This window comes from Sipha flava, unplaced genomic scaffold, assembly GCF_003268045.1.
Source record: "Sipha flava isolate LNK unplaced genomic scaffold, YSA_version1 3_pilon_pilon, whole genome shotgun sequence".
Classification (NCBI taxonomy): Eukaryota; Metazoa; Arthropoda; class Insecta; order Hemiptera; family Aphididae; genus Sipha; species Sipha flava.
In genome coordinates, this window is record NW_020273108.1 from 3,086,115 (window position 1) to 3,097,067 (window position 10,953).

At 26.6% G+C, this 10,953-nt stretch overlaps 1 protein-coding gene across 1 annotated transcript; it reads left to right on the plus strand.

Annotated features, from left to right (window-relative positions):
* The first annotated feature begins 1,342 nt into the window (after positions 1 to 1,342).
* On the plus strand, positions 1,343 to 4,429 carry LOC112688673 (U6 snRNA-associated Sm-like protein LSm5). Its single transcript, XM_025561987.1, has 3 exons — positions 1,343 to 1,544; positions 4,034 to 4,230; positions 4,291 to 4,429. Exons 1-3 carry the CDS (start codon positions 1,499 to 1,501, stop codon positions 4,321 to 4,323), a joined length of 276 nt encoding a protein of 91 aa, XP_025417772.1. The 5' UTR covers positions 1,343 to 1,498; the 3' UTR covers positions 4,324 to 4,429.
* The last annotated feature ends 6,524 nt before the right edge of the window (positions 4,430 to 10,953 follow it).

Genomic DNA, 10,953 nt, shown 5'->3' on the forward strand with positions numbered 1-10,953 from the left:
AGAATCTTTGGTTCACTTTTTTTAAGAGCCCCCCCTACGGACAAAGTCTGCGCATGCCTATGTGTATACCTATATTTTTAAAATGGTTTCAGATTAAAATGTATACCAATAATGTAACTACAGTCGAGTCGCCATAATTCGAAAAACTTGACAACTCGAATTGTGTTTTATTCCCTTAGAAAATTCTTCCCCTATAAATTAGTTAGATATCTCGAATAATACATATCCCTAAGTGAATTTTTATCACCCTTCAACTTCGAGTTATCACGACCGACTGTATTTAAAATTTGTCACTATTGTGAAAAAAAATGACCTAGTTATGAGGGACTCAAAAACATATTCTGTAATTTCAAATTTTATAAAGATTTAAATATAACTAACTATATTCTTGAACATCCATTACCCCCCCCCCCCTCTCGGTAAGTGATAAGACCGGCCCCTTAAATGTACAACCATTTATACCGCATATTTTGAAACTCGCAACTACTAGCAAGGGAATCAAAACTTAAATAAACGACAGAGACACCTTTGTCTTTAATGTATGCTCCTCCAGCTTTCCATATTGTTATGTATTTCCAATAAAAATACCATAAATATGACTCGATTGTCGAGATGGGTGAACTTTTAATTATATATCTACAGGTTTGTATGAAACCCTCGATGCACGAGTCCGACTCGCACTTGGCCGGTTTTTATTTCCAACCTAATCTGAACAGTTTACCCACGGATTACGGTTTCCGATTATGAGATAAGGAATTTTATTACTGTCGATTGACATATGTGTCTTATTTGATCGCGTGTGCTTTAAACGGCGATTGTATACTAGCATTTAGACAATAATAAAATAATAACATTAAAAATAAACGGTACAGGAACAGACGGAAACTTATTCATATTGTGGCACACCCTTCACGAACACCCACGAGCCACCACTGCATTTACCTATATGAAAAATATATGTAAAATAAAAAATAAATATTATAATCATAGTTTTTTTATATATATATATATATATATATATATGTAATTTGTTAAGTTAATTGAAAATGTAGGCATAATATTTCAATATTTTATTCAAATACGGGACTAACTTATTTCACTTGGTGGCTAAGTGAATTGGCGGTAAAGGGAAAAGTACGATTTTAACGGAAAAGGGAATGATACACTTTTGGCGAAAACCGGCCGTGCTCATTCGTGGCTCTATGGTACTTAAATACAAAGTTGTTACGTTCAACTCAAAATCACAATGTGGATAATAATAACATCCAAAATTAAAATATACATTTTTATAATTTTCCCTACATGATAACATTGATAGCTTATCAATGTTTAACCAAGTAAGAACGTTGTTGCTATGCTTATTTAGATTCATGATATCGATCAAGTTGTAGATTGTGTATTTTTCATATTTATTAAACATTGAACGATCTATGTACTATCATCGGTTAATTCAAATTTAATTTCAAGCCTTCAAGCATTACATAATAACTTAAAAAAGATGGCGACATCTGTAGCGTCTAATCCTTCAACATTACTTCCCCTTGGTAAGTAACATTGAAATCAATATAATAACTTATTTATTACAAAAATAAATTTTTAAATGTTTAAGATAATGTTCATAATAATTTTTTATTGCCCAAGTTACTGTAATCTGATTAAATAAAATGTTATTTATCTTAAAGTAAAATTTATAGTTATTAAAAATGTTTATGTTTTTGCATCTATCTAATAATATTTTCCATTATTATTTTATAAAGAATATAATATAAACTATGTAATCTGATTTTTTACTATATTATTGCAACAGTTCATTAAATTTAATATACTTAATGTTCTGTTCTAAATCCCATGGGCGTAACTTGGAAATTTATTAGGGAGGGCAAATATATAATTACAAATTTAACGAAAAGGGTGTCCGAGATATGGGCATAACATGGGAAATTCTTATAAGGGCAAACTTTATTTTATGACGATATACCGTGTACTTAAAGATACTTAGAGACTACATATACTTAATCAGAGGAAACTGGAAAGCATTAGATAATAATATTATCTAAGCTAAATCTTTATTGTAGCATGTAAAACACAATTAAATGGCATGATGGAAAAAGCTTGAAAAGATTGTTTATTTAATAGAAGCATTCTGCATTTCTATACTTTAACATATTACTTTATTTTTACATAAAATGAAATTTATTTCCAATGTCTGTAAGTCTTAACATTATAAATGTAATATATAATATACCTAATGTTATAATTTGTAGTTATTATATATATCATAATAAATACTATACTAAACAATTAATTATGTTTATGTAATTATTATACTAATAATATTATCAAAACTTAACTCTAATATAATAACCTTACAAGATGTCTATGATAATTGAAGTCTTCTACCTCTTTCTGTTGAATCTGCATCAAACTGATCAATAATAGTATTAAAATTAATTTTAAAAGTTTTTCCAACATGTAAAATAGCCATATTACTAAATCTTTCTTGGTCAATGGTGTTTCTTGTTAATGTTTTGAGGTGACGAAGTGATGAAAACAAACGTTCACTCGATGCAGAACTCAGTGGAATAGAAAGAAAAATTTTATAAATAAAATAAATATTATCAAAGGAGCCTATCAAGTCTCTTTCCAAATACAAATTTAAATGGGCTTCAAAATTGTCAGCAATATTATTTGATGAATACATTTTCCCGAAGAGCATTAATTCTACCTTTAAGGTATCAAAGTTAATATTGTAGGTGTTATAAACTTCTAAAATATCTTCATCCCTGTTTTTTCTAATGCTTAAATAATTTTGAAAAGCGTTATGTATTTTTAAATTGTTTTCGGCAAATTTTGTTTTTATATCATTTATAATTATATCTAACACAGGAAAATAAATATTAATTTTGAAATACGATGCAACGTTTCTCGAAATTAAAGTTTCACCACCGCTTAATCTTGAAGGTATTGTTCTTATTCTTGGAATTATAGGTAGTGAAATACATTCTTTGGAAGCTAGCTGTTCTGTTTCTATCCAAATTTGATCGAAACTATCATCACTATGTAGAGATTGTAGTTCCTCAAGAGTAGTTGCTGTTAATAATGAAATAGTAGATAAATAAACATTTTTTTTTTTTTTTGAAAATGTGGTGACAAGGAGTTAGTTAATTCAAACACTAATTTAATTTACTTTAAAAATATAAACTCAAAGTTTTGAATATTATTTAATATTGAATTTGCATCAGGGCCATGAATAGAGTTTGTTTCATTTGTTTTTTCTAACGTTAAAATAATAGAATTAAAATTATTTATAACAGAATGAATAGCTTCTATTCGGCAATTCCATCTAATCTCACTAAGTATTTTTAGCGTAATTTTTACTATAGAGTAATATTACTCCATGGTTTTTATTCGATAATTATGATAATAGATTCTGTTATCATGTATTGCGATAGCATATTGCATTTTGGTAAATGACAATAAATAAAAAAGTGATCAATTCATTTTTTTTCTTTAGTTAATCTTATTAAAATACTGCATTTTTCACTTGAAAATAATTCTTACAATACTACAATGCCTTTTTGATAATAGTTTTCAAATACATATTTTTTTAAAATATTAAGGGGGCGTTGCCCTGTTAAATTTTTTGAGGGGAGCAATTGGCCCCTCTCGCTCTCTCTCAGAAAATAAAAATATAAATAGTAAGTAGATACCTAACTAAACAAGAAATTTAAATACTATTAGAACTTAATTAAGATTATTACTGATTTGATATTGAATAAATGTTCTAATTATATGAGATAATATTCATAATCTTGTGAACCATATTTACTCTGTTGAGTATACATTTTGTGCTGTTTAAATATATTATTCTTAAAAAAGACAATTTGCCCTTTTAAAAAAGTACAGCAAAATTATATTTGTATTGGTTTATTTTTATTAACAGTATAAATTAACTTCAATAAGATAAATACATATTATATCAGTTTTAATTACAGTAATATTTTATATAATAGTTCAATATTATTCGTTTCAGAACTAGTAGATAAATGTATTGGGTCAAGGATTCATATCGTTATGAAAAATGACAAGGAAATAGTTGGTACCTTGTTAGGGTTTGATGATTTTGTCAACATGTTACTTGAAGATGTAACAGAATATGAATCCACTCCAGAAGGAAGAAGAGTTACCAAATTGGATCAAATATTGCTTAACGGAAATAATATAACAATGGTAAATTATAAATTTAAAACTATTATTGTTTTTAGTTGACTAACAAATTATTTATTTTAGTTGGTTCCTGGTGGTGAAATGCCTGGTGAATAATAGGACAAAAACGAATTTACCAATCAACAGTTAACATCATGAATTCTTACCAGTATTTAATTATACATTTTAAATTTGTCATATACATTGATTTATGTAAAAAATTTAATTCTGGAAGAATAAAATAAGTAAAATTAACTATTAAAAATATATTTCTATATTTCTAATTCAATTATAATAATGTATTATATCATTAATCCTTATAACTTTTTTTATGCTTAAACAGCCTAGTAAAACGATTATATTTATTTAATCAAAAACACTGAAAAAGTTTTTCATTATCATATGATATCATAAATATTCAACAAAATGAATAATAGCTTGTATAATTTATTGTGATATAAATCAATATTATTTCTCAAAATTAAATATTAATTTAATTTAAGATACTTATCTTTCTTGTGATTTTTGGTGTGAAAGTTATGATTTAAATTTAATTCATATCAAAATGTTTCAATGTAATAATTTAATGCTATATACTCTATTTTTCAACGTAGTAGAATAATTTTAATTATCTATTATACAAGGAAATCATAGACAAATAACAACACAACCGGTTTTAAAATTTAAATTTGGTTGGTTTGAAAGATTTTTTTATTATTTGAAATTATTACAAAGTATTAAAATAAATAAAAAAATGACCTACACCTTCAAGCTAAGCTTGTGGTGGTGTAGGGAGTAACAATACACACATGCAATTTAGTCAGATTACTTAATATAACAAAATTTAATAAACACTGTATTATAAAAAAAGAAAAAAACAAAAACAAATAAAATACTATGTGCCTACAAATTTACTTATAGTTTATACTCACTTAGTTCATTAGTTCACTAAATAAAACATTGTTGATATAACCTTTTATGTTAATTTTATCATTAAAAATATTTTTTTTCATATCAATTGACAGAAAGTTAAATATGACAGGTTAGATTCATATAGGACCTATATAATTAATACAATTTTGACCAAAATTTGTGTTCATAACTAAAATTTTAATATTACATAATCTATCTTTCCTGATTCGTTTATCATTCTGTTTTAGATAAAAAAAAAAAAAAAAAAAAAAAAACTATATTTTTCATTTAGAAACATTATAGCTGATTTTTTGTAGAGCAATTCAATTGGAAGCATATTAAATTCTTTATAGTTTGAAAAGGAAGACCCATTAAGATTTTCCTTTTTCAAACATATACGATCTATACTGTTCTGTTGTACCCTTAATGGTTTTAAAACATTTTTAGAGGTACCACCCAATTACCATGCCATATTGCAATATAGATTGGCATAAAGAAAGATAGACTATCCTCTCCTCAAAGTATGAGATGAAATTATATGTTTTAATGTATTGTGTGTTTATTGAAATATGTAGAGTGTTATTCCTTCAGAATAATACAAAATTTTATTTAATCCTCTGAAACCTATCAGTCATGAGTCATCAAGAGTAATATTATCGATTGTGTATTTGAAGCTTATTTTAATATTATTATTATGTATTTTAACTCGGGGTGTACTTTACTAGATAATATAATTAATCAGAAAATATGATTACACCAGGTGTTTTATCATTAATATAGTGTGGAATCATCTCACTTATACCATTCATTTAAGAGTATACAAAAGTTTAAATAAATTTACAATAGAAAATTGCAATATAAACAAATCGTAACTGTATATCTACAGATCAAAGAAAACCATTTATATTCCATAAATTCAGTACCTATTAATTATTATTTAATGATAAATAATTAATTTATTTTTCTTGTATTATTGGTTTTTATAATACTTATATGCAATAGTAAGAATGTCATAGAAGTATTTTTTTCCATGGTGATTTTATTACAATATTACAAACAGAAAATTGAATAATTAACTAGCATTTTCTTGTAAGTATTTGTTAAGTGCATTATTAAAAAAATAAAAACAATAGTAACATTTCAGTAGAAGACCAATTATTTATACTAATTATAAAACAATACGTGAAATTAATAAATTAAAAATTATTATTTTATGAACAAGCAATTCATAGAATGTTAAGGAATAAAGGGTATATTCATTTTTCGTTATATTATGCTTATAATTTGTAAATACAATGCATTTCAATTTAGTAAATTATTGGATACCTATAAGGTAAGTAATTTAAGAAGTTTTTATAATTAATCAATGATTTTTATATATTTATTAAATATATATTCTAAAATTTTTCTTAATAAAAGTCATCTACAGAATAGATTTTATATAAATTTTTTATAATATTTAATTAAATTGGAAATATTGATTATTCATAATATATTTGGAATCAATGTGGTTATGATTACCCTCAAAGGGGGCAGACATAAAACTTTCAAAAATTCACAAACACTAAACTAATTTGCAAATTATAAATATGAGTTGGTTTGCAATTATTTGCAATTAATTTACAAAATATTTGAGAAGAAGTTTAAGAATTACCTTATAGTAATTAATGAATTTGTACTCTCAACATAATTTAATTTCATAAATTCATCAACTGCAATATCTAGAAACATATTTTCAAAAGAAAATATTGTTTTTCAATTTTATCACAATTGAATCCAGTACTTTAAAATATATTTTGGCTCTAAAATAATCTTCTGCTGTCGTAGTCCCAACATTCGGTTCAGATTCAGCTTCAGATTTTGTACTAGTAGTTGTAATAATAATAAATTCATCCAGACAAACAGGTTGTTGTATTTTCCTTTTTAGTTTTAGTTTAAACATAAAATATTAAATTTGATTATAATGAAAATTCAAAAGTAAATTACCTTTTGTTTGGATACCACCAACTGAAATAACATGTTCATAAGCAAATGTTTGGATTAATGTCTATAAATTATAGAAAATTTCTGAAGTTCGAAAGTTCTCAAAAGATTTTATAACACCATTAATTACAGAAGCTGTCTGTCCTAATGTGACATTTTTATCTTGTAATTTATTGCTGAGTTCATTAATGGAACATAATATATGGTTCATATAAAATTCATATAAAACCACAACAAATTGCAAGTTGAAAGTATTCTTAAATAATAATAATAGTAATATTTATTTAATTATTAATTATAAATCACTAATATCACAAAAAAATTAATATTAACATGGAAAAAATATGTTGCTTACATAAAATTATATTATTGTACCTATGGCTTCATTAACATCTCTCTCTATCAGCTTAATTTTCAATTTCTGTTTAAGTATATGAAAAATACTTTCAAAGTATTGTTTTGTAGCTTCACAGTTTTTAAACCTACAATTCCATCTAGAGTTAATAATTACTGTATTATTAAATAATAGATTACCTACAAACATTATATTGGCGACGAAGATAAAAATTGAATTAAAGAATGACATCATATTTGGGTAGTTTGGCACAATTTAATATCGATGGTAGATGGAACAGTTGGAAGTCTTATCAAGAACAGTTGGAACAATTTCTTAAGATAAATAAATTTAAAAATTATTTAAGAAAATCATTTTTAAGTTGTATTGGTCAAGACGCATACAAATTGCTAAGGTAATTGTACACACCAGATCTTCCAAAAGAAAAAACTTTTGAAGAATTGTGTTTGTTGATGGAAAATCATTTTACTTCGAAAATAAATATTTTTTGGGAGCAAAATAATTTTTATACGACTAGTTAACAGGAAGGTGAAGTAATTGCGGATTTCACGGCAAGACTTAGGAACTTATCAGCAAATTGCAATTTTGGTATCAACCTTGAAAGTATTTTAATCGATAAATTTGTATTCGGATTAAAATCGGGGAAATTTAGGACAGGATTAGTGAGAAAAAACCAACAGAAGAAACAAGTTTTTCTCAAATTTTCGAGATCGCACTTGCAAATAAACTTACTTAGTCAACGAGACAGTCCAAGTCAACTGGATTAAGAACAAAAAAAGACTATTTCGTCAAAAACAACACATGTCGTCGGCTGAGTACAAAAACAATAAAAAAATAAGTACTCAAAATTGTTTAGCGACAGTATGGATAAATATATGTATGAAATATTCAAAATTAGGTTAAAGGTCAACGCTATGCCTATTTTTCATAAACCGTGACAAATTCCTTTCGCATTTAATGGATAGGTGGAAGAACAGTTATGTAGATTGGAGAAGTTAGGTGTAATTTCCCAGGTGGAGTCGAGTAAATGAAGAAGTCCATTAGTACCGATTTTAAAGGGTGATAGAAAAATTAGAATATGTGTGGATTATAAAGTTACGGTAAATAAGTTTGTTTAGAAGGTAAAATATCCATTACCAATAATCGAAGAAAAATTTCAAAAAGGAAAAGAATTTAGAAAAATTTACCTGAGTGAAGCGTATAACCAATTAGAATTAGATGATGAATTTTCGAGGATCTTAGTGGAGCACCCATAAATGATTTTTTAAAGTACACAAATTGCAATATGGTGTTTCACCAGCTAGTTCTATATTTCAAAAATTAATCGAACAACTTTTTTAAGGTCATGAGCGTGTAGCTAACTTTTTAGATGATATTATAATAACTGAACAAGATCGAGCAGAACATTTGAATAATTTTAATAAGGTATTTAACGTTTGAAGCAAAGCTGTTTTTAAAGTTAAATTATCTAAGTGTGAGTTTTTTAAAAAAGTATTTAGGTCATTTATTAGGTTATTTCAGTGGTGAGTTTACGGATATGCGAAAATAAAATTAGATCGATTGTAGATGCACTAGCGCCTCATAATGTAGCACAAGTCAAATCATTTACGGACATGGTAAATTATTATTCTAGATTCTTACCCAACGTTTCGATTATTATGAGACCTATTTAAAAATTATTAACGAAAAATAAGCAGTTTTATTGGGCTCGGGATAGTTAGAGAACATTTGATAAAATTAAGGAACTGGTTATTTCAGATAAAGTTTTAGTACATTTTAACCAAAATTTCCCTATTATTTTGACGATTTACAAATATTACAATCATATCTTTTAAAGGCCATTCCTTGGGATGCTATATAAAGTTTTATGACCTCCACAGTGTCATAAATGCCAATCTTATGAACAATAACAATTACTGCGTGTTTAAGCCTCACTGCGTTAAGTACAGTGAACGGTTCTCGCACGTTTATTTTAATAATATAAACATAATATTATTTAAATTTTAAAATGCTATCTGTAATCTACTTTACGCCCTCCAAATGTTGTTTTATCTAACTATTAAAATTGATAAAGTTAACTAATTTTACCTTCAATATTTATCACTATTCCATTATTCTTCCACATATTACTACAATAAATTATACTACAGAGTCTTCTTCTCCTTTGCCTTTCTCATAACTATTTGGGGTCGGCTACTCTAAATCCTAAACATTCTCTCATCTCGATTTCTACATCCCTTATGCACACATCAATAGCCTTTATATCATTTTCAATCGTATCTAAACATCTGTTTTTTGGTTTTCCTCTTCCTCTTTTCCCTCAACGTTCATTTTCATAACAATTACTGCATTTGTTGCCTCTCGTATCATTACATGCCTAAACCATCTCAGTCTATTTTCTCTCATCTTTTCCACTATATACGCTACACCATTATTACCTCTCATATATTCGTTCCTTATTCTATCTTCTCTTGTCACTCCACTCATTCATCTAAGCATTCTCATTTCCGCAACACTTACACTCAAGGCTCGATTTGGAAAAATTAAAGAAGAGGGACTCTATTTACTTTAAAAAAAAGAACGCCCCCAAAACTTGTTAAGTATTATAATTATAACATAATAATAGTAGGGGGACGCTAAAATTTCTGAAAATTAGTTGGGGTACTCCGTCCCCCTGCGTCCCCCCTCAAGAAGAAACACTGCTTGTACTCGGTTCTATTCTCCTATCAACTGCAAAACACTCTGAACTATATAGCATAGTTGGTCTCGCTACACTCCTGTAAAATTTACCTTTCAGCATAAGCGCAAATAGTGTTTGAGATTTGAGGGGGGCTGAAACTCAGGTTTATATTGAACACTTTATTGGCACTTATATTACAAAATAAAATTTCCTTGCTACGCTCAGATTAAATTTACCAATCAAAACCATCAATTTATAATATTTAAATGTGTATACTTCAATCGCAACAAATTATTAAATAGTAAATTACATTAGTTTTATTCTTCTTTCTGTTTTAAAAAATTCACTTAAAATATCCTCAACATCTACAACAATATCTTTTTATATATTAAGTATACCTAATTCATTGAACCTGTTTTGAGACATAGTAGACCTTAAATATGTATTGATCCTTCGCATTGCCGAAAATAATCTCTCACAAGTGGATGAACTGACTAGTAATGTTATTGCTACTTGAACGAGCTTAAACCTTGTTTACCTTGTTGTGTAAGACGTTCCTTAAAATATTCATATTCTTCATTATTTGTAATGCATTATTTATTATATTTGCATTAATTTTTGATGAGTATAAGCAAAAATAGATATAAAATTTGTTTCATAATATACAAAGGGGGTTATACAAAGTTTAGGGGGTTAACCTAGTTAACCTAACCAAATAATAAAGCGTTTTGTTTCAATAATACCAATTAATTATGATCAATGAATGAAAATAAATTTTAACATTCAACTACCATTTTAGTAAATAATTATGAAAATG